The sequence below is a fragment of the Fringilla coelebs genome (genome assembly GCF_963513975.1).
Source record: "Fringilla coelebs genome assembly, chromosome: 5".
Classification (NCBI taxonomy): Eukaryota; Metazoa; Chordata; class Aves; order Passeriformes; family Fringillidae; genus Fringilla; species Fringilla coelebs.
In genome coordinates this window covers 47,488,564-47,513,167 of record NC_140033.1, presented here as the reverse complement: position 1 = coordinate 47,513,167, position 24,604 = coordinate 47,488,564, and the positions used below count along the sequence as shown (strand labels likewise).

Sequence of the window (24,604 nt, the reverse complement as noted above, 5' to 3'; positions counted from 1 at the left end):
ATGTCTTGAGGCACAATCAGTTTTCCCAGGTCTCAAACTCCTGAGTATATTCTTTTGTATCTCTGGTCCAGTTTTCCAGGCTTATTAAAAGAAGGTTGGGCTGTTCTCATTCCTTAAAGCAGTGTTTGGGTTTGAAGAACTTTTTTTTTATGATGGGAATCTCTACACGTAGAGACATAATTTAATTATGGTGGTTGTTTTTTTTTTTTTTTCCAGTTTCTGGTTGGGTTTTCTTTTATGATCTAATCCTACTCTATAGAAGTCAGGAAGAGTTTGCAATTGCTTGTAAAAGATAGAAGATCTATCCCTAAGAGAGCATATTGGCAAATACTTTTTTCCATTCCTTTCCTTCATGAATTGAGCAAAAGCAGGGATTTGCATTTTTCTGGATGTCATAAATTGAAAGCCTGGTATCTGATGAAATCCCAGGACAGAAGAGATTCACACTATGCCATTGGAGAGCTGAGGTCTGTATAAAACTCCTTGGAGTCTTTGAGGTTGTAAAGTGGTAAAAGTTCTAATTTTTGCAAAGATTAACTTGGTATGGTAGAAGGGTATGAGAGCAATACCAAGAGAAATACTGAGCTGATATTTCTCTAAAACACGGTGTCAACAAACCTCATCATAGTTTAGAAATATCTGTTTTATTTTAATGTATTTATGTTATTCTGAGACGGAGCCTTCACAGTTGTACTGAGGAGAACTGTACAGAGCTCTGTGCTGCTGCTTGCTTTGAGAGGAGCTAGCAGTAGAGATTGTCAGAGCTATTTGTATCCAATGGTTTTGCCTACTCTATTTGTACTTTAGTCTGGATATTCAAACCAGAGTGACTGTCCCAAACTCAGTATCAAAGTGACTGTCCCAAAAATCCGTATCAAAACTGCTGTGTATCCTGTTTATGCTACATATAAGGTTATGATAATCCTGTGATTAAAGCTCTTAATTTCATGAAATATTTTGTACATATTCTGTTTTTCTGTCCTCACTTGTGTACCACTTGTTCTCTGTCTGTTAGAATCAGGCCTAACAGTTGAAACCTTTAAGTAATTTTGGCAACCTGCCTTTAAAAATGAAGTAAGGACAGCTGGTCATAAAAAGGATTTTACTTCCTTCTCACTTGCTTCACTTAAATTTTAAAAAGTTAAAAATCTTTAAGCTCTGGCCAAGATATGAAGTAAGACTCTGACTGTGTGCCTACCCCTCTATGCTCAATGGATTGGCTAGGAATGCTGTTTATTTCCTTTGACATATTCTTGTTTTCTTTTTTTTCTCTCTTCCTCTGACTTCCTATTCTAGGATGAGTCATCCATGTTCTTCCAGTTTGGCCCATCAATAGAACAGCAAGCTTCTGTCATGCTCAACATCATGGAAGAATACGACTGGTACATCTTCTCCATCGTCACTACTTACTTCCCTGGTTACCAGGACTTTGTGAACAAGATCCGCAGCACCATTGAGCACAGCTTTGTGGGCTGGGAACTGGAGGAGGTCCTTCTGTTGGACATGTCCCTGGACGATGGGGACTCAAAGATCCAGAACCAGCTCAAGAAGCTCCAAAGCCCTGTTATCCTCCTCTACTGCACAAAGGAAGAGGCCACCTACATTTTTGAGGTGGCCAACTCGGTGGGTCTGACAGGCTATGGTTACACGTGGATCGTGCCCAGCCTGGTGGCAGGGGATACAGACACAGTGCCATCCGAGTTCCCCACCGGGCTCATCTCTGTCTCATACGATGAATGGGACTACGGTCTTCCTGCCAGAGTAAGGGATGGAATAGCCATAATCACCACGGCTGCTTCTGATATGCTGTCTGAACACAGCTTCATCCCTGAGCCCAAGAGCAGCTGTTACAACACCCAGGAGAAAAGGATTTACCAGTCCAACATGCTCAACAGGTAAGGGGAAGAGCTAGGCCAGCCATACAAAAGGGCGGTCAAAGACGACCTCTGAGACCAGAATATTTCTGCTGGGCGTGTGGTGCTTTGGGGCAGCAGGTGGTGTTGGCCAGAACTGGGCAAGGGGAGGTGAGCTGAGGGTGGGACCCATGTTGCTGTGCATCATGAGTGCCAGGGTTGTCACCCCCTTAGAAAGCCTTCACACAACACAGAGGGCGAGTCAGCATGAAAAAGGAATAACGAAGGCATAGTGCAACAATTTCAGTGTGCCCCTCAATGCACAAATTTTGGCTTTCATAACAGCACTGAACTTCTTGGGGTGTCTTTGCCTGACTGGGTCTGCAGCTCTCAGGTGGGTTCTTGCTGCAAACAATGGGAATGTTTGTGTTGAAGTCTAGAAGGCACCAGCTTCTGTTCCAGGCACTAGCACTATGTGAACAGGTGTCCCTTATAGGTAGGTGGTGGTTGTGTCCTCTACCTGGAATAGTTCCATGGCAGCTGTTGTCTGAACACCAAGTGTCCTTCTGCTGTTCATTAGCCCTGAATTGCAGGATAGAAGAAAGTGCAAAGAGATGTGAAGAACTAGAGCTGCAAAAAGAGTTAGAGCCATCAACTCTGCTCAGATCCTGCTTCATACTCAAAGTCTTTAAAGACCTTGGATGTTTTAAGAATCTGATTTACCTCAGAGGAGGACTTGTGCTGTCACCCTGCTCTTTGGCACTTCACTGGCCATTGTCTGCTGGGTGTTTTGGGTACTGTTCTTCCTTGTGTACCTCATGCAGAAAACCTAGTACCTCGATTAGAACAGTGTGTTTTTCCAAATTGAAAAGGGTATTTAAACATTGGGAAAACCTGTTTGAATAAACATCTTCTTTTTATCCAAATTCAAATTTTCCTAAGAAACCATGCTAAGGCATCTCTTTAAGGGCGTAGAGGAAGCTTGTGGTAGAACAACCTCGAGACCCACACTCTGATTACTAAATGTTCCTTTTTGTCCCAGATGGAGTTTTAGCGCATAGCAAAGCAACCCAGATAATTAGACGTGGAATCCAGGTGCCTCCTGATCTGCTCAGCTGTCATTGTCCAATGTTTTACATATAAAATCCTTGGACAAATTAGGTCCTTTGTGGTGAGAAAAGAAGAATCCAGGCAGTAGCCATCAGGCCACACAGAGCTCAGTGTCTTTGATCATTTGTCATTGAATCATTGAGTGTGCAGATGTGATGGATTGGTCTGCATGCTGTGACCCCTCACTGTCAACTTTACTAAGCAGATAGAAGGACAAAGGGACAAGGAAGCAGAGTTTTGCTTTGCCTGAAGGTTGGGGACTGTGAGAGAACTTTATTTTTTGGCCCAATGTATTACCCATATTGCTATTTGTTCTTTGTCTTTATGATCCGTTGGCATATTGCCAGGTATTAATGCTTTTACTTCATCCTCCCCATGCTGCTTTTTTCCTCTATGCAGGCCTTGAAACTACCAAAGGTGCCCAAAGCTTTTATCTCTTTCCTTCCCAGCTAGGCTTGGGAGTAAGGGCTTTTTCTGCTGCTCTTTTGAGTCATCACTGAAATGATTAAGCAGGGAAAATATATATAGTGTATACAAAGTAATGAGAAGTAACATCGAGGCAGGCTTTTGTTCTACCTTTCCAAATGAAGAGGGATTCTGGGGGAAGCTCTATTGTGTCTTTTCAGCAGTTATCTAGAAAACAAAACGTTCCCTGCTATGTGGTGCAGCGTTCTGCAGAGACCTTCTGCTAATGAGTTCTGTTGACACTCTGTTAGCCTATGGATAACATCACACCCATATAGCTATGCTGCTTCAGGGACCCAACATAATCTCTCTGCATAGCACCTCTCTGTGTTGTTTAGAAGTCACCAGGACCCAACATAATCTCTCTGCATAGCACCTCTTTGTGTTGTTTAGAAGTCACCAGCTCAGAGATTCTTGAGTGCAGATATGCCAGCACCGTTGTGCTGTGTAGAAATGCCCTGAAGCCTTGGTGCCCCACATGAAAGCAGTTCCTGTCACTTGTGAAGATCATAGCTTTCTTTTCACCTTCATGGCCCAAATCATGCTGTTTCTGCTTCCTTGTCTGCTTTGGGTGCAGCATTCACAGGAATGAGTGCCAATACGTGTAGACACACCCAGCTCAGTTTGGGTACTGACATCAGTCTCACTGAGAAGCACAGTCGAATTAGTCAGTGCCAGGCTCTGTTCTGCCACTGTGTAGATAGCTGTAGGCACCTGAGCTAACTCAGAAATAAATATACTTTTGTACTTACTCGTGAGCACAGTGCAAGTATTTGCTTTGCCTAGCATGGTGCTGGCCTGTGAGGGGGTTCTGACCTTGCATCTTTTCCCCCCCACCCACCCATATTTCCACACTCTGTATTTCCAGGTGAGGTGGTTAAAGATTTTGACTTCAGTGAGTAGGGTACTTAGTATTTTTATTTAAGTCAAATTACTTTCAGGCACCTTTTGAAGTTTAAAAGCTAGTGGTGTCTGAATTAAGCCATTGCTTTTACAAATCCAAGGGTTCGATAGAAATGGAATGGCTTCAAGCTCAGCCTCATGCCTGAAGTCTGTGAGAAGAAAAGGTAGAGGAGAAGCACAAGATTTGGAAGAAGGCAATCATGAAGATGTGAGTTTGCCTCACTGAGCCAAAACCCACAGAGATTAATAGCTGCAATATGTGTTCATACCTTCAAGTTCCATTGAATTTATTGGAATTTTCTATGTGTTGAGCTTTAGAACTCTCATGATATGCTTTGTCTGTGTGGGATATTACAGATTCTGCAGACCTGGCTACTTTATACTTTCCCTAACCCCTTCCACCTATTAGGATCCCACAGTACTTGTGCACTGTGCACACCAGGTAGCAGCAATACTTGAATGTAAGGAACCTGGTTTGGCTCATTTCGGACTGGACTCCAGGTTCTGGAAAACTAATTTTAGCCTTGCTCTGAACCCAGCAATACTATATTCAGCCATCTGTAACTTTAAGTTCCCCCTCCACATGCCTACACAGAGTAAAGAAATGCATCTGTGTGGGCTTGATGTCTGGGGAGACAAAGTGTATGTGTATGTGACCTCAGATAAAGCATCACCATGTAGCTACTGTTTCAGAAACCCTTGAAGCTAATCCAAAGGGGTCCAATTTGCTTCAAATCCATAGCTGGGGAGGCAAAGCAATAAAAGAATTTTCCCATTTTATTCTTTGGAGAGTGACACTTCAAACTAAAAAAATGTGTAATTTAGTTCGGCTGGGGCACACTGTACACTGACTGTGAATTAGTCATTTCCCAAGATCTTCCTTTGAACTCTGACCATTTCTTACTTTTTCCCCTCGTCTTTCTAAAAGAGCAGTTGTTCTGAATGCAGCTAAAATCAAATGGTCTTGATCAACATGGTGTCAGTGGTTGATCTGGGTATATAATGGAGTAAGGAGAAAATGAACTGAATGTTGTTTAGATTCTCCATATCTTTCCTCCTTTTTACCCTGACACTTGTTCATTTTTGCAAGAACTTGTGCAAACAAAGTTTTATTTGAAGTATGCCTGTAAGCACAAAAAGAAACAAGACAGACTGTTATCTAAATGCCATTTCTTGACAATGTAGGTGTTTGGTCTGCATCTTCTTGTTTCACTAATGGTCGCATAGCAACTGTTTCTGTTTTGAAACTGGTTCTCTTTTGTGTTAGACTGGAACTGCAGAAGTATGATCACGACCATTGAACATTTTGGAATTTGTCCAGTAAGTGAACCTGCTGATGAGATAACTCCTCTAAAGAGTAGTAAAATGATACTTTGAGAGAGTTTTGTTCTACAAGGTTTGTTAGTTATCTTTTTGAATGATTTTTGAGGAATTTTTCCTCTAGTGAGGGATTTATCTCAATTTATGCTGATAATAGGCTTAGGTGGTAATTTGGAGTCCAAATATCCAAATGCTGTTTCCCAGTTCAATTACAGTCTTTAATTCTTTGTTCTGTTTGTAACAATTACCTATTCATTTATTCCTTCATTGTCCCAGAAAAAAAATCTGATCTGAATATTTCAGTCTACCAAGTTTATAGTTATCCCAATATCTGGTCTTCTGGGCACCCAGCAAAACCACTGTGTGCTCTGCTCTTTTCTGCTGGATGAGAAGATCTCATAGGTTGGGAATGAAATGCTCAGATGAGGAGTTCTTACCTCTTGGCCCTTCCTAGGAGAGTTGCTAGGTTTCCATGCATCCTGCAAAGCTCATCTTTTTTCCCTTCACCATGGCTGCTGAGGAGTGAGTGGGCAGAGGTGGATGTGTTTATAGGCAGCCTTCTGCTTATTTCGTTATTTTAATTGATGGGACAGATTTCCTTGAGCTCTGGGTTGGTGCTTCTCATTACATTTTAGAAATGGGAAGAAATAACTAAATGACAGGAGTATTCTTAGGAGTGGAATTCAGAGATGAGTCATGAGAAAAGAATATAATTTCTGGCACATATTTGAGGAATGGAAGCTCAGCTGTTTTGTATGGATATTCACAGTCTTTGGGCTACATAAGCTGGGGTTTTATTGTAGCCTTCAATGAGACCTGGATTCTTTCTCCTAGTTGTCATGGCTGCTTGTGAATGCTGGGCCATAACTACTAGTTTGTTGTTGTAGGGCTTCTAATGAGTTCTCCACTGATTGGTTTTAATAGTCTCTCATTTAACACCAGGCTGCACACAACAGATTTCATTTTAATAAAAAGTGCAGTGGAGCATTTGCTTTGGAATTAAAATACAAATGTGGAATTATACCACCTTTGCAAAGAAATACTTTTAGAGGGAAACAAAGTTAGATTCAATTCTGTACCTCAGTTCTTCAAATAGGAAAACAGCTGGCAAGCTTGCTCAGTGCACTGTTTGGACATGACACTTCCACTCTGGGGGAAGTAAGAGTCATCTGTAGTTTTACCTTGCCAAACAGATAAGAAATGCACAAGAACCTTTGATGAGTGCTGGGCAACTATTTTTTTCCTGGAATAACCAGGGCAAGCTCTGTTCTCACATGACTATATTTCCCTAATAGAAACTAGGAATTGTTGGGGCTTAGATACCTCAACAGTGAGTCAGTGAGCAGAGAAAGTTCTTGAAATTGGGCTGTACAAACAAATTGCTTCCCTGGAAACTCAAGACTATATGGGCTGTACATATCCATAAAAAAGTGCAGTGTCCTTTCAGGGTATTGTGTCACCCTGATACCTGTGGGCAGCACCATACCCGTAGCACCCTGGACCTGTTTTCCCCAGGTCAGTGTCAAGGACAGTGCCCAGGCAACACCTTTCCATGTTTCTCTGGTCTCTCTCAACCCTCCTGCCCTCTCCTCTCTAATAGTGGCAGCCATCACCTTCCACGCCAGGCACGGGGCACATCATACGTCGTGTGCAGGTATTGCCATGGAGCCCCTCTGTGTTGTCTCCCAGTTGAGTGGGTCACACAGCTTCACAGAGTGCAGTAGGGGAGTTGAGGGCAGGAATGGACAATGGGCCATTTGCAGTTTTCTTTCTCCATTCACAGGTTTGTCAAGTTACCCTTGTACTGAGAGACAGGAGCCCTGTCTCGCTCGCTTTGCAGGGCTCCATCTGCCTGCTTGGCAGCTGGCTGGGAAGTCCTGCTCCAGCCCTTGAAATCTGTGGCACTCCAGCTGTGGCAGACACAGTGCTGAGACTTGCTTCTTAATGCTGGGGAGGTGGTGAGAGAAGGTATAAGTGGCATGTTCCCAAGGATGCAGAAATTGCCCTTTTCAGAAACTTGGAGAGTGAGGGAGCATGTGTAACTTTTGACCTTTTGGAGCCTTTAGGCCCATGTCTAGTTAGCAGCTCATTATGTTCCTACTGGTTGGTGTGTCCTGCTGCTGTCAGGCTGGTGCAGAGTGGCAGCACGTGGCGTGAGCACTGCTGACAGATTAGACATCCCTGCTGCTGAAATCTGCTTGTTCCTGTCACTGCTCCAGAGGCAGCTGGAGGCTGGGGCTGGCCTGTGCCTCCTGCCTCTGTCAGGGTCTCTGTGCCTCCCTGCATCCCTTGCTGTATGCTTTCTCACTCTCTGTGTGTACTGCCATCACATTTTTCTGTCCCTGTCTCACATTTCATTTGCCCTGTGTGCGCTGCAGTGCGCAGTGCTGGTGGAAGGCGCTGGGTTTGTTGGCTTGGGGCTGCTGGGTGTTCATGTTGCCTGGTTAGGGGGTGAACAGTCGTGTGCCACCACGTCTCGGGGAAGTGTTGGCTTCTTCTGACTCTTTTTTTTCCTGTCACTGGAGAGGAGCATTGAGGGCAGTTTGCAACGTGCTCTTGATCCAAACCTCCCCCCTGCAGGTGGGCTGGTCAGGGTGCTGGGTGCACGAGAGCAGACTGCATCTGGCTGTCCTCCTTGCTCTGCCCAGCTCTTAAGCAGTCCTGCTTGAGCAGTGGGAAGCACAGCTGTCCTACGATGGAAGGACAAACATCAAACTAACTTGTAGGCTGGTAGGATACTGGAGATCCCTGGCTTCTCAGTGGGAGCATGTGATGGCACAGGAAAAGTGTTTGTTCCTCAGCAGGCACCACAGGATGCCTTAGTCCTGCATAGCTGGGCTTTGTCAGAGGGGGAGAGTAGGTACTTGCTCATTGTGGACAGTTGGGTATTTCAGCCTCTTTGCAATTAAAATAGGATCACAGAATCACAAAATATTCTGAGTTGGAAGGGACCCATAAGGATCTTCGAGTCCAGCTCTTAAGTGAAAGGCCTGTAAACGGATTGAACCTGCAACCTTGCTGATGTTGGCACCTTGCTCTAACCAACTGAGCTAATAGAAGGGTCCAAGTAAAATGATGGGTTTTTGGCAAGGGTTATCTTTTGATTAAAGGACATACCCTTTCATAAACGCCTCCAAAATCCACCAGCTGGGAATGAATTTTGGTATGCACCATCAGTTTCCAGATGGGAAAATGTCCGTGTTCTGCCTCCAGCCCTCTGAGACATCTTCTGCTCTGGAGCCAAGTCCAATTAGCGCTAGTACTGTGGCAACTTCACTTGCTGGTGACAATATGTTTTAATGTGTGCCTTCAGACTCTCTCCACTCCTCATGGAAAGTGAGTCAAAATCCTCCTCTGTGGTGGAGCTTGGAAACCACAAACCCAGTCTGGGCCACAGTTTAGCACCAGCTATGCCGTTGCTGATCCTGCTCTGATCACAAAATGCATTTAGGGTGTTGTGGGCTTGAAAGTGCCGCAGGGAATTTGAAAACCTGTTTTAGCAGAGCAGTGGAGGGAAGGTGAGAAATATCCTTTTTCCTTCAGGAACTGGCTTGATGGGGAAATGGATATTTTCTGGCTTGCACACCTGCACACTGATGGCTGGCCATATGTAGTTTCATCACTGGTGCCTATCAGGAACATGTGCATTTTTTTTCCTTTCTGTTAGAAACGTAGTTTCTTTTTTTTTTTTTTTTCCCCTCTCTCCTCCCCTCAGACTTAATGTTCTTACTATCTTTCAAGTTTTTAAAAATAGGAACTGCTGCGTTGCTATGGCTCCCTGAGCAGCTCTGGAGCAGCTTTTTCTTCTCTTTGATGCAATTTGGGTTCCCGATTCGGTCTGACAAGAGCTGCTTGCACCTAGTGCTCCCTCCTGGAAGGCAAGGGTGGGGGGGGATGGACGATGACAGCCTTTGTGCTCACTGTTAAAGGGAAAAGCATTAAGTCAGGTGACCTTTCTTGGAAAAGAGTGGAGGCATTAACCCTGGTGTGTCTGGGATGAGATTTTTTAACGTTCTGCAGATTTAACACTGTTGCTGGGGTTTAACTTTCAGCGGGGGGCTCCTTTCCCCTTTCTGTCTTCCACGCTGGTGTGATGGAGCTGAGCCCTGTCAAACAGCTGCCTGCTCCCCTGCAGAAGCACCTGCTGTTCAGAGCCTTTTGCCATCCAGGCTTTGGCCAAGAGATTGTGCGTGGTTAAGTGCTTTTCTGAATTGAGGCTTAGAGCACTCCTGACTAGATGCTGCTGATGAAATTCCTCTCAAAATCATTGCGTGAAGGGTTACTCGAGTCTTGCATCCACATTTTGGGAAAATGTGGATCTGCATATCTGCGGGGCAGCTGAATACTTATCTGAAAGGGACTCCACCAAAGTTTGCACAGGTAACAGCTTTTACATACCTGTTACCTGTGCAGAATCCAGACCTCCCTCTGCAGCGGACATATCTCTCGATGGCCTATTTTCAAGAACATTTTGTTTTACTTAGCAAATTTTATTTTCATTCACAGTCCAAAGGTGAATATTTTTTGAAAAATCTGAGCAAAAAAATCCCTGTTCATCCAATTTTGAGTTAAGAGAGTGTGAAATGGATGAATTTGTTCTGCTTTCAAATAATTAGCCAGCAGTGGGGTTTCTGTCAGTGTGGACAAATAACTCAAAGCTAGCTTCCCTTCAAACTTCAGAAATTGGTTTGCAGTGTTAGACAAGGGATTCCTGCTTTGCTAAGGTTAGAAAATGTGGTCTTGAATTGAATATAAACATTTGAGGGTGATGTATGTTACCTTAGTGTAATATTTTTTGTATTGTACATTCGCTGTGCGCTATATTTCTTGAAGTATTTGAATGAAATATAATCTAGAAATGTGGTGTTTAGAATGCTTGAATGTGAGCGAAATAATAACAAAGAAAACAGAAATAGCAGAGACCTGTCAGCTTGTTCAGCACGCCCTGCTCTATCATTTCTGCAGCATGTTCTCTCCTGATTTAAGTAATAAAAATGTCCTTACTCAAGCCTGCAAGCACCTTAATATAATATAAAATGAATATTAAAATCTAACCATAGTTGCCCTTGAAATGATCAATCAGACTGAGTGCTGCCAGCCATCTTCATACAAAGAAAGCTCCTTTCCACCCCTGTGGAGAGATTTCTGATCTTGTTGCATCACACCAAACAGGTCTCTATGCCATCTTGATGGAATAAAGATGGTGAGGCGATTGGGCCTCCCCTTTGCAGTAACCTACCGGGAGAAACGGTGGAAAAACAGCTTGGGTGAACTCAGTGCTGGTCTTTGTTAAGGATCTGGAGAGACAGAAGATAATCAGATGAAGAGTTCACGCTCTTGGTGGTGTGGTCATGGTGGGAGAGAGCTGCCACAATGGACTGAAAACCTGCGAATCTCTGTAACCTGACAGTGGTTAAAAGTGCACAAATGCTGACTCGATGCTGACTTTTTTTCCCTTGGTTTTTGAAGCTGTATTAAAACGAGATGGAAATGAGTTTTTAGTGTCTTGCCCAGTGTTCTTCCCTGTATTATTAGTGTCATAAATGAAATCATTTTTCAGCAAGATGGCTACCTCCAGTAGCAGTGTCAGCAGCTTACATTTATTTATGACAGGCTGTAGCATCTTTTATCTGCAGCTCCAAAGCACTTTGTAAAGTAGAAGGGGATGGCTTAATTCACCAAAAAAATGCAGCCATCTCTGGGGTGAAATAGAGCAACTGTTTAACAGAATATAGCACGAAGTGGAGATGAATGCTGCACCTCACTGGAGCTGCACGAGGCATTTCAGCGGGCAGAATGAATTTACTAGAGGTGGATTTTCGCCAAGACATTGGGGGTGTTTAATGAGCGCAAGATATTAGCGGCAGTGCCACACATGCCTCTCTTATGCCTGTGTGCAGCAGGCAGCCAGCAGCTCCAGAAGTGGTGTCACAAAGGAGGTTAGCAGCTTTTCCAGTGCGCAGACTTCAAGAGCAAATGATATCTAATTTCAGTGACCTCCTTCATCCCAAGAGAATGACATGTTTTGAGCTGATAGATCTAGATTTTACATTGATTATGTGCTTATTTCCCCTGGAGACAGCCCTGGGCAGTGGGAGATATCCAGCGTGGCTGCTGTGGTTACAGACAAGTGATAACCAGAACTGCACGGAGAGCAAAAGGGTTGACTGCAATGGGGCTCTGAGAGGTTTTAGCCCCATGGGTAATAGATGTCATATATAACAGATGGCCCTCCCAAAAGGATACTTTTCATTGCTTTCTTCCCCCTTAAAATAGTGTGTCACTGACAGATTAGGCCCTGTGAGTGACATGAGGTACCTCCAACAGATTGCTGCAAGCAAGGCTTTCTACCTTCTTCACAAAGATGCTGATGTTGTCCTTCTGCATCTGAGTGGTGACGTATGGCATGGTGAGTGCGTACAAGTGCTGGTACTTAAGCCACCACAAAATGCTCTTCAGCATCACCAAGGGACTGTGAAGACTTTGAGGTGCAAAATACAGATGCTTACAGCCTCTGAATAAATCTGAGCATCTAACAACTACTCTTCAGTATGCCTGGTGTGTGTTCATGTCAGAAAGCTGTTCTGCAGGGCAGCATGGGATATTGGGCTTTCCAGCATTTCACTTGCCCAGATTCAGGAAGTGCAGCAGAACCATTATTTCAGAGTTCTGCATGCTCTGCTGCCCTTGTCTCAGTTTCCTTTTCCTTTCCTTGCAGGCATGTAGCTGAGATACCGAGGGGCTTTACTTGGAGATCTATTTTGGTTTTAATGGTGCTTTGAGATGGAGAAGGTCTTGCTTTCCGTAAATGTGAGACTACAGGTCAGATGAATCGCCTGAGTTGGAAGGGAACCTTGCAGATCATCTAGTTCCAAGCTCCCTGCCTTGGGAGGGGCCATCTTCAGCTAGACCAGATTGTTCAGAGTCACATCTTACTTGGTTTTGAACACCCCCAGGGGTGAGGCATCCATAGCTTCTCTGGGCAACCTGTTCCAGCACCTCATCAGCTGCACAGTAAAGAATTTTTTCCTAATGCATAATCTAAACCTACTCTCTTTCAGTTTGAGCCCATTCCCCCTTGTCATGTCAGTACATGCTCTTGTAAATAGTCTTGCCTCCTCTTTCCTGTAAGTTCCCATCAGGTATTGGAAGGCCACAGTTAGGTCACCCCAAAGGCTTCTCTTTTCCAGATTGAACAATCCCAATTCTCTCAGCCTTTCCTCATGAAAGAGGTACTCCAACAAGTGCCTTGGAGGTGGCACCAAGCCACAGTTTCTCTGGTGGCTGTGGAAAAATGAGAGTTCTGGAAAAGGCTCCAGTTTGACTGTCTAGAATGAGAAGTTTACTCATTTTACAGAATTGTATTTTTTTCTCCCAGCAATTTTTCATGGAAGGCTCAAGTTTGAATTGATGAAGGCACAAGCTTAGCAATGCTGTGAAATTGATTTGGAATAGTTTATTATAGTTCCATGAAATTGCTTAACAAGGAAGTTTGGCAGAGTGAGGGAGCCAAATGAGAAAAGCATGGTGCTCCCAACAGTGGATGGCACTGGGAGTACCGTGTAAGGCAGTATGGAGGGCATGTAGGCACTCAGGGGTAGGATTAGCCAAGGGGGGAGGAGAGCTGCCCAAGTGAGAGGCATTCACCAGCTTGCATTGCAGATCAGGCTGGTTTGCATTGCTGCTGGCTTCCTCCCTTTTTGTCACCCTCTTCTGGATGCCTTCACAAGGCCTGCAGAACAAGGGGTTCTGCCTCTTGGTGCTCAGCTGCAGCAGCTCAGAAATGTTTGTCACAGGCAGCAGTTGTCAGTGTGGAAGCAGGTCCTCAGAGAAGGGCACTGACAGAAAGGGAGTGTGGGGATGTGGTGCAGATGGAGGACCACTTGGGGAAATATAAAGCATCACTGAGCTTGGTTTTAGAGCACTCTCTGTGAAGGACATGCAGCTGGTTCTCGGAGTGGGAGGGCTGTGGGTGACGCTGACTTTCATTCCTCTGTGTGGTTTGGAGCTTGCCTTGCCTTTTCATTGCCACAGGTCAGAGCAGCAGTAGTACCCAAAACCAGGCAGTTGCATGGATGCTGTGACTTTGGCTGTGGCCATTCTGCTGAAGCTGAGCAGTGGGAACTCCCATGCCAGGAAATCTCTGGACCTCGTCTTGTCATCTGAGAAGTCAAGGGAAAGCAGCCATGTAAATTTGTCACATTTATGACAGAGGTTCATGCTGAAAGTTTCTTTCAGTATCAAAGAAAGCTGTGTGGTAGCACCTAGGGGTCTCATCTGGTGATGGCTGAGTGACAAACGGCCCTTGGTCCACTCCCCTCACTGTTATAGAAGAAAAGAGGAGTTGGGCTGGTCAAGGAGACAAACACTGTTTTGCCTGGGCTATTTACTTAATTACTACACCTCTAGGAGGCTGCTGCACAAGACCATGGGCCTCAGTCAATAGTTAGGGTATGAAGGGTGTTCTCAGTATTGCTGCAGCCTGGTGAGGTGTCAAGGAGCAGACTTGGTGCCAACTGGAAGCTGTGGAACAAGTTTTTGTGTAGTGGCACATGCTGGTGGGACTGTGAAAGATGTGGACAAACTGAGAGAGCTCTGTTTTACAAGAATGGCTCTTTTGTAACAGCTCACACCTTTATTCATGCAGACCTATGTGAAAAATCTTATTTTCCTAATCAAGTCTTTATGCCTTGGTTTTGCAATGTCTGTTATGTATTTCAGCACTAAAAATGCTATTTCTTTATGTTCCTTCTTCCGGCCAGGAATCCTTTTGCTTCCTCCTCATTTTGTCTTGTCATCAGGCATGGGAATGGTGGGCTTGTTCTGGCCAGTGGGTGCAAGAGGAAATTTTGCATTATTCAGGATCTGTTCTTCTGCAGTGCTTCTAAAGAAGGATGTAAATGGTGGGTAGTCTAAAAGAGAAACAGAGAGGATGGAACAAGTACTTAAACATTTGAACTAACAATTTTTTTTGCTACCTCCTCAATCCACTGATCCTAATGGGTTTCCCACCATTTGCCTAAGAGAGAGCTGAGAGGGGTTGGGAGTGGGACATGCGTGAGCTTGCCAGATCAACTGTAGCCCTTGCTAACTGACATTTTATCCTTCTTTTTCAGCATAATTTTGGGGCAGGCTTGCAGGTTTACATTGTGGAAGGAGAGAACAGGAGGTTGCAGGGGAGGCAATAGCCCATAGGCATGGCCTATTGCACTGATGTTTCCATGATTCCATGCTCATGGTGTTTTGCAAACAGCCAGGGATAAGCCCACTGCTCTTGCTATCAGTCGTGCCCCCTTTGTGTGTCTCTGTGTCCTTCCATCACTCCCATCTTCTTATCCTTCCCTCAATAGGTGATTCTTTTCTATAGAAATATTAAATCTTAGCTTAAAACAGAAGAACCACCCCATTTTTCCTGCCCCCTTTCTTGTCTCTCTTTCATCTTTTCTTCCCATGGAAGTGTTTGAAGTAGCACAAGTTCCCGAAAAAGGCTTTTTTTGTTCTCCCTTTGTGCTTTGGCTCTGTGTCCCTTCTTCATAATATCTTCCCTTTGTTATTTTGTTCTGCCTGCCTCCTCTCTCTGTTTTCTCCCCATCTCTCAACCCTTCTTCAAGGCTCTCTCTTCATTAATATGTTAATTTCTAGCCCAGGAATGCTTTTTGCAGCTCACTGTTCACCAGGGAGAGCCAGAGGAGAGAGCCAGGAGAGAGAGAGAAAAGAAAGAGAGAGAAAAAGAGAAAGGAGTGAGTCAGTAACATACAACAGGACAGGACAAGGGGTGTTAGCAAAGGAGAATCTTGCACTGACAGGTGTCATGATGCCAGCAAGAAGAGGATTATCCCCAGTTTTGAACTGGATTTGTCTTTGTCTATTGTTTTGACATTTTCAACTTCTAAAGCTTAATATTAGTAGGAAAAAAACCCTTGAAAACTAAAGGAGCTCTGAACTCTTTTTTTAAGTAGTTCCTTTGTGGCAGTTACTAAATTATCTTTCCCTCTGCAGAGAATTTTTTTAAGCATCGGGCCCTACTCCCACCCTGACATGGTCTCTTTGTTTAATTTGTCTGCAAATGTCTGATTTGTTGTCTGTATGGTCTTTGCATAAGGCTTTGGGCATATTTTGCAGGATGAACAAAACCATACCAGAAATTCTCTGAAGGTAGTTTTACTCCAAAAGAAGTTTTCGGGCGAGAAGTAGGGAATGTTTAAGCTGCTGTTCAGGTAAAGAGGGATGAATAAAGATTAAAATACTCCAGAAGTTATACAGCAGTGAAGATGTTAGGGAACCTGGGGTTATGAGGAGCATGACAACTGCTATTAGAGACAGGTGTGATGAGTCAAAGTTTCCTTTCTGCCACCCACCAGTACAGTTACTGGGTGGAAGGTTGCAAAGAAAGAAGAGATGGAGGCAGGCACCTCTGCATCATGGACCAGATCTAGGAAGGATGCAGAATGCCAACACTATTGCAATTTTGCCCTGAAATGAGGAAACCTCTTTGCTGTTTTATATCTAATGAAGCGAGACCTCTGTCTGTGCTCGTAGTCCTGGGATCGTGGTTGCCCAAGCAAATAATTAACACTGCAGCAATGAAAGCTGGTGCTGGGGAGCTGGCAGGGTGGGTGGCTGCAGGTGAGGAAGCACTTCTGAGGAAGGGCATGTGGTAAAGGAGAGAGACAGGAAAAGACAAGCTCTGATACAGTGCTGCAAAACCGGTATGGGCTGGAAGCAAAATAACTGGGGAGGAAAACTCAGGGGGACTGCTGCAATGTTCTGTGAAGTCCAAGGCCCCCGAGCCAAGAGCCTTTCATATATTACGTACACACAACTGTGTCAGAAGAATATTATTTAGGTTGCGAAGGCAAGCACTTCAAACAGAAGAAAAAGCCAGAATTAAGGCTGCAATCTTAATTTGGCATTCTGGTGTCCATGCATTATAGAGCAGTGGTCTCAGTGCTATCTTTCAAGACGGGACCCCTGCCTGCTTCTGCATGCACGGTGGGTAATATTTCCTGACTGAGCAGTGATTCAGTATTTCATTTCCTTCGCCTTGCCTAATGTGTATCTTTAAGCTTTGCATTGTGCCTGCTTTCACAGGCTGCTGAGAATTGAGGATTCTTTGTCTCAAGGTGTTATCTGTGGCGCTTTAGGCCAGTATCTCGGTACATCATGGAGCTCATGGATTTTCACCCTGCTCCTACAAGACGAGAGGACACAAGCTGCTTTATGTAAATCCATTGTATAGGCGGGGAACTGAGGTGCAGCAAGATTAAGGTCAAAAATGTCTATTAATTTTTCATGGCCCATCTGAGACACCTAGAATCTCATTATTCAAAGTACTGATCATTACAGAATGCTTTCAGTGTTCAAAGCAAATTTCTCTTTGTCTTCAACATAGCAATTCTTCAATTGCCCCCTGCCAAGTCTTACCTAGGACTGAGCACCGTTTTTCATTGATTTTTTATTAATGTAGGAATGGAAATTTGGTGACATACAAGTTATATGGGCTGTTTGTTTATACCTCGCATAATTGTTTGCTTTGCAGAAATCATCTTGAACCCAGGAGAAAAGCAAAACACTCTCCAAACCATTTCCCTTTTCCAATTTTAATCTGAATTATTTCTTTCAATATATTTGAGATGAAACACTGGATTTCGAATTCCAATTAGTTTAAAACTTCAATATGTATCTTCCTTTCATTTGGAAAAAGATGTTTGAGGATGCTCAGATTCAAAAGAAGACAGGCTGAATATATTTTTTTTTTCTTTCAACAAAAAACTTTATACTTACTGATCTGCTAAAATTGTGCTCTCAATACAGTAGTTATTTTTGTTTGGAATTGCCACCAGACCAAAAAAAGGGTCCAGAGGATTTTTCCAGCTTTTGTTAAGCATCCAGAAAATGGATGCATAGATTTAGAGACTGCTTGTAAAAAATCTGGTTTCAGAGAATTTACAGTTCTGCTCTCCCTTGTGTCCAGTAACAGGATGCATGTGAATGGTTTGAAGCTGTTCCATGGGAGGTTTAGACTGGGTGTTAGGAAGGTTTGAAGGTTTTCTTCACTGGGAGGGTGGTCAAACACTGGAACAGGCTTCTTGGTCAATGCTCCAAGCCTGCTAGTATTTAGGAGGCATTTGGGTTAGATAATTGTTGTAGACCCCTTTCAACTGAAATAGAATAGAATAGAACACATAATATATTGTAATAATAAATAATTAAATAATATTTTGTTCTATTTGTGCCACCTTGTGCAGAGGTTGGGACAAATCCAGCCTTGCAGTACACTTTCAGCTGGCTTAGCAATAGGATTTTTCCTGTTTGTCCTAGCCATTCTCAACCTCTCACTTGATTACTGCCCACTTTCCAAACACCTAAGTTTGATTCCTAAATTAACCTATCCAGTACATTCAATGAGATCAGGGTCCTGCAGGAAAAATTGTTGATTCAGGACTAATTCTTAGTCATTATGCAAAATGGGATGCATTCAATTTGGTTGAACAACTATAATGCTGAAGTTTTCCCTCTTTTGCAGTGCTTTACTTTTTTTAATGCATAAGCCATCACTTTGCCAAACTGCATGGTTTAGTGGTCACCAACTGGTTAGCTTTTCTCTCCCACTGCTGACCTCTTTTGTCTTGTCTCCACCAGCTTGCCTTGTCTGTTCTGCCCTTCTGGCTTCTTGTCCCAGTCTGGTTCTCACCTAGTTAAGTTAGAATCTGTTTTACAGAAAAATAATCTGAGCTCCAGAACCTGGATCTATAAAACTCCAGCCTCCACTGCTGGACTGTGTTACTTTTTTTCATCCATTTCCACTTATCTCACATTCTGACTCCTTGTCCAATCTGTCTTCCCCTCCCCTCAGCTCCAACAAGTCACACGCAGTCTCTTTGTCCAAATAGTCCAGGTGTCACACCTCCCAGTTCTCTTCTTTTTTAGCCCCTTACTTCTTGCAGTGTCCCAAGTCAGTGTGTCCTGATTACCTTCCTGGCTCTTTCCTGCTGATTTGGAATTAGCTCGCCTCCTTTTCCAGCCATGCCTGTGTGCAGGGAGCAGGCACAAAAGGAAATACAGACCCAATAGGTGTATTCCTCCTTCTTCTGCTTCCCCAGTCCACTCATAAGCCTTACTTGAGCCTCAGACTACAGAAGGCCCAGTCAGGAGAGGAGTTTTAAAAGGATGGGTTTTTTTTTGAAAGCTCTAATAATTTTTCTTGAACAACTGTAGATTGTAATTTTTCCAAAGGCTTATGACCTGTCTAGGTTTTCACAAGTATGGGAAAAATCAGCATGTAATGAATGTTTGCTTTCCTCTCTCATCAAAATTCATGTCCCTTGAAAGCAGAGAACTAGGGGAGCTTTTTATAAAGGTCACTATCTTTTTCCTAATGTTGGTAAAATAGCTTTTTCCTCTTGCCTGTTTTTGGAAAAGAACGGACCATTTTAACTTCGAACTTTGTCAAATATCAGACATGACATGAACATCTGATATGGCAAATGTCACTCTTAAAGATAAAATTTGGCATAGCTGGAGGAGCCTATAAGGAAGGCTTTACCTTGGGAAGAAGAGACAGCTTGAAGAGATGGTGATGCCAGCTCCAGCAATGCAAATCTCTCCTCTGTCTGGGTTTCCTGGAACATTTTTAGGAGGTCAAGGTATATCTGCTTACGGGCTGAATGTGTTCTTGTAGGCTCTTAAACCTGGGCCTCAGTCAGCAAGCAGAGAAACTAATTGTTTGGGGTTTTTTTCAGTTTCAATTGAAAATGATGTTTCTCAAAAAAAGAGAAAAAGTGTCTACCCCAGGCTTTCAGCACCTTTAATGTTTGTTTAATAACATATGTCACACAAGGAAAGAAAATCGGTACCAGTCCCCAGCATGGAAGTAAAGCCAACCATCCAAACAGCTAGAAAAAACAAGTGCAAGAGTGGAAAAAAAATCCAATCCTCCACAGGCTGTCCTTTTCTTACTTCTCCCTCTCTCTCTCCCTCCTTGCTGCAGCCATGGGTGTTCAGCTACAGTGCTGTATTTTGCAGTCCTGCCTTCACCAAAACACATGAACTCATGCAGCTCATGAATCATCCCCAGACATGGGAAACCTTAATGGGAAGAAAGCAATGCCAGAGATACTGTTTTTTCTCAATCTTTTTAAAATGTTTCTGGGAGCCAAGTGGCATGTTGAGGTTCCAGATGAGAGCTCCAGATGAGAGCGCTGGCTGAGAGCTACAGAGTGTGGGAGACTGGAAGAGGCAAGTTTGGGGTCAGAATGTTGGGAGAGATTTGGCAAAGATTTGGCCAAGCATCCTCTGATGCTTGATGAATCCTTCCTTGGTCTCTTCTTGGAAAAAACATAGTGAAAAATACTACTTCTTTGGACTCCATGATGTGTTCTGGGAAGAGATTTCAGAGTAGGTGGTGCAGCCTTGAACCTCACTACTAGCCTTAGCTAGACATCCATAGAATCAAAGTATCATTTAGGTTGGAAAAGACCTCAGAGATCATTGAGTCCAGTCATTAACTCAGCACTGCCAAGTCCACCAGTAAACCATGTCCTTAGTGCCACAGCTACACATCTTTTAAGTACTTTTAAATACTTCCAGGGAGAATGGCTATACCATTTCTCTGGGCAACCTGTTCCAGTGCTTGACAACCCTTTCAGTGAATAAATTTTTCCTTATATCCAATCTAAACCTTCTGTGGCACAACCTGAGGCCATTTTCTCTCATCCTATTATGGCCACTTAGCAGCAATGGTGTGGGACTTGTGATATGAACAAGGTGTCTCAGTCTGGTTCAGTGCTGATATCATCCCTCCCCTGAGGCCGTTCTCAGACAGTTCTTGTGAATTGTCCACAGCTGAAGGGGTGGGGATTTGAGTGGGGCTGAATTATGGACTGCCTTCTCATGGCAGGTAAGTGATACTTCCTGGCTGACATTCGGTAGACAGTGGAGGTAACTTGCCTGGCTGATGTCCACTTCGTACCTTTCTCAGGGATAAATAAAAATCTCCAGGGTTGTTATGATTCCTCCTCACATGAGCCTGAAATGCGCTGAGTATAAATTGAAAAAAAAGAGGAAACAGGAAAAAACACCAGCATCGCAAATGATGTGCAAGAGGGCTGCTGCCTGTGGCACTTCATGTATTCAATTTCAGTGTGCTGTATTTACTTCTGTTTCCCTTCTGAAAAGACAGCCTCCAGGCACTTCACTAAATGGATTGAAAGGTTTGTCTGGTTTTAATGATGCTTCTGAAAGAGCTTGTGTGTTATTCCCCCACTCAAATACTTCAGAGAGACTTTGCAATGCCTCTTGGTAAATCAGAACATTATGAATACCTTGGCATTTAGGGGGCAGGCAATTATCTGTTCTGGGACTGCTTTGGAAGGAGTGACTGGGGTTAATAAGCTAATGTTTTCTAGGAGAGGGTATCCTAATCTGGGAGAGTATGGGAACAATCAGTGGATTAATTAAGATGTGTGAAATGGCATGGTATGAACATTTAGCTGTATCCTGTGATTTATTCCTATGATTATGGGAATTGGAAGCGCAGTTTCAGTCCCAGGTGGGATGCTGTGCCAGCGCTGCTCAGCAGTAGCCAAAACTCTGGTGTGTTACCAACTCCTTGCTAGGTACCAATGCAAAGCACAGCTCAGTGAGGGCTGCTGTGGGAAAACAACTCCATCTCAGCCGCACCCAATGCAAAACTCTACCCTTAATTACCACGTTAGAAATCTGTAATATCAGTGTGTTGAAGAGTGCCACAGAAGAACTGGGCAGCAGAGGAAAATAAATAGAGTCACAGGGATTTGCCTGCATAGCTGAGATAAGGTCTGGCTCTATGGCTTTGGCAGCAGAGAGGGGAACTCAGTGATCTGGGTGTGAAAGGATGTAGTTCTGGCTCCTCAGTGTGATAGTCATGAACCAGCATGCATGGGAAAAAAAATTGGAGCAGGTTTTTTTTTCTGCTTGCATTCCCAAGTAGCCTTGGCTACGTATCAGTGGTGAAGGATGGGAGAGCTTGGGGGAGAAAAAATTGATTTGGTCCCAATGACTGGCATTATTTGTGCACACAAATTCCTTGTATTAGGGAAGAAGTCCTACTTGGTAGGTCTGTGACTTCCAGGAAGAACTGTTCTAGGGGTGGCAGCTGTACTTCATTACCTGTACAATTCTGTACAATTACATCTATCCTTTGCCAAGATGGGGCTGGCACTATAGCCTGCAGTGATGGCACTGTTAGATGCCACAGATTCAGGCTTCAAAGACTCATAGAATCATAGCATCACTAAGGCTGGAAAAGACCTCTGAAATCATTGAGTCCAATCATCCTAAACTGTCAGGTCCACCACTAAACTGTGACCCTAAGTGCTGCACTGCTATCTCCCTCCATGGACGGTGACACCACCACCTCTCTGGGCAGCCTGTTTGCCCTCTCAACTTGAAGCCATTTCCGCTTTTCTGTCTCTTGTTACCTGGGAGAAGAGACTGACACCCACCTGTCTATGACCTCCTTCCAGAGCAGAAAGATTCCCCCTGAGCCTCCTTTTCTCTAGGCTAGACACCCCCAGCTCCCTGGGGAGGGTTTAGCCTGGTGGCACCATGGGAAAGGTGCTCCTCTGTCCAGGATCCTGGGCTTGGTGGAGATATCTTTTCATAGATAAGTTTCCTTGCCTTGAAGACAGGTTTCTCACTTTCTGTGCAAATTGACTATTATGCACAGATAATATTTCACACCTTTTTGGAAATGGGTTAGAGTGCTTTGGAAGGCTTGGGTGGTTTTGATCCTCCCTTACAGTCCATAGCTGCTTCTTGGCCTCATTCCTGCCCTTACTCTGTACTGTATTATCTCCAGGAAGTACAACAAGGATGTTTGCCTTGGGAAAGTGCTTCCTCATGGCCCCTTCTCCAGCCACTCTTTTCTTCTGTTCTTTCCCACACCATGTTACTACCAACAATCCTTTGTCAGCTTCACAGCCAGGGGCTACAGGGGTGCTGTGCAGGTTCAGGGCCAGCTGCTGTCCTGGGGACCCACCTGGTGCAGGCAGTGGGGTGCGATGCAGGGGCACTGGAATGTCCCGTGCAGGGCCCCAAGCCGCCTCCTGAAGAGGGAGGGCTGTTGCTGTAGGTGAGGGCTTGCGTTGCAAACACTCAAACACCTGCCTGTCCCATGCCACCAAGCCGTCCTCCCAGCAAGTGGCCCCTCTGACAGACTCCATTTCCCATAAATCCCTCTTCACATATTCTCCAGTTTGGTAAAAACATTCTTCCTCTGACTCTATGCCTGTGCCCCCGGCAGATCCAGGTCATTGGCTGGGGCTGTGGAGGTATGTATGGTTGAAGGTCTGAGTGTTCTGCCCATGCAGAGTAGTTTTTATGATATAAAATTGCTTCTGAAAAAGGAATTTGGAGAATTTTTTCTGTATCAGTATATGACATCTTCAAATTTAGGGCACCTTCCCAGGGAGACTTTGCTTGACATCCTTATCTGAAGTTAGGCATTTAGGATTTGAGGCCCCAGTGCTTTAACTACTGGGCTTAACTAGTGGGCTTTTCTGGAGAGGGAAGGAAGGTCTTGGTGACTGACTAGAGGAAGGCAGTGAAGAGAGCAGAGGATATATGCTGTGAATAATGATGTGGAATAATGGACATTGTAAATGGCCTTGTCTCTGAAGAGCATCACCTTGCCTGGAGCTCTGAGAAGTGTCTGAAAACACTTGCCATCTCACACCTTGTAAGATTTGAGCCTCGTGTGTGAGCACTATCTTTTAGAATTGATGGGTCAGGAGCCACAGCCCAAATTCCTAGTGTGTCTTACAGTACTGTGTGAGCACAGAAAAGCAGCCAGCAGTAGCGTCCATTTTCACTCAAGCGAAAGATAGTGATGCAGATAGCAGTAGTTACTCTATTTCTAAGAGGTATCATGTTAAAGAGCTTGTTAATACCCTCCTACCTCCTTCCCATCCCTCAGGCAACCAGCTTGGGCAGCAAGTATAAATAAGTAAGGATATGCAAAGGGCGAAATTTCATTCCAGCTCAGGGCATGCTCTGTGATGCAATGGATAAGCACTCAGAGGGAAGGCTGGGATGGAAATCTGCAGCGCTCCTTCCCAGAGCTGGAGATAATGGTTAAAGGCAGACAGAGTCAGGGTGTGGATGGAGCTGAGTGGGACTGCACGAGTGGGAGAAAAACATGCCTGACTGACTCTGGCAATGGTGGGGGTGCCTATTCTGGCAGCAGGTGGGCGAGTGTGTGGGCTGCAGTGAAAGTGTGGTGAAGATGCATGATTGAATTATTAGTTTGTTATGCACGTGGCTGAGGCAGTTGGGGGAAGGAAGGTGGTCAGTGGAGCAGACTTTTCCTGTCCATCTGGTCGTGGTGCGAGGAAAATACTCAGGCCAGTATTTTGATTGGGCTGTGAATCTAGAAGGACTCCCAGTGAGCAACAGCTCGGCACTGAATCCACCTTTTCAGCTCTCTGGGACGTCCTTATTCCCTCTTGGGCTTTGCGGACCGGTTTTCAGCTATTGTAAATTGCTGCAGGGCAATAAATCCATTTCCATCTGGGTAAAAACAATATCAATGTTGTGCCATCCTTCTTGTCCGTCCATCTTACTTTGCCACCCTTTCTGCTTTGTCTTCGTTAGCTCTCCCTGGCTGTCACCTGAAGCTAAAATGAACTTTCTGGTTTCCCCCATTGGTTTCTTGCTTTCAGATATGGTTAGCAGTGATCCTGGATTCTGGGCCATGTATGATTGTGCAAAGAGGCTGCATTGTGCACTGGGGAGAGGGCTAGGCAGGGCTAGCCAATTTATGGTGAAAAGCACCCAGAAACCAGGGTACAAACCAGTCTGAAAGCAGCAGGAATAGCTCTGAGCACTCATGCTGGAGCCAAAGGACTGGTGGTGACTAGACCTAGAGCTACACAGAGGGGACTCTGAGGGTTAGGGTCCTTTCCTCGCCTGGA

The 24,604-nt window shown here is 44.4% G+C and overlaps 1 protein-coding gene across 1 annotated transcript in view; it reads left to right on the top strand.

Annotated features, from left to right (window-relative positions):
• The window catches only part of GRIN2B (glutamate ionotropic receptor NMDA type subunit 2B), a gene marked incomplete at both ends in the record, with an annotated part of 168,147 nt that overhangs the window by 48,572 nt on the left and 94,971 nt on the right, over positions 1 to 24,604 (top strand). Inside the window, one exon of the mRNA XM_084205528.1 lies at positions 1,297 to 1,895. Coding sequence (XP_084061654.1) covers positions 1,297 to 1,895 — 599 coding nt within the window. The remainder of the gene's footprint in view (positions 1 to 1,296; positions 1,896 to 24,604) is intronic.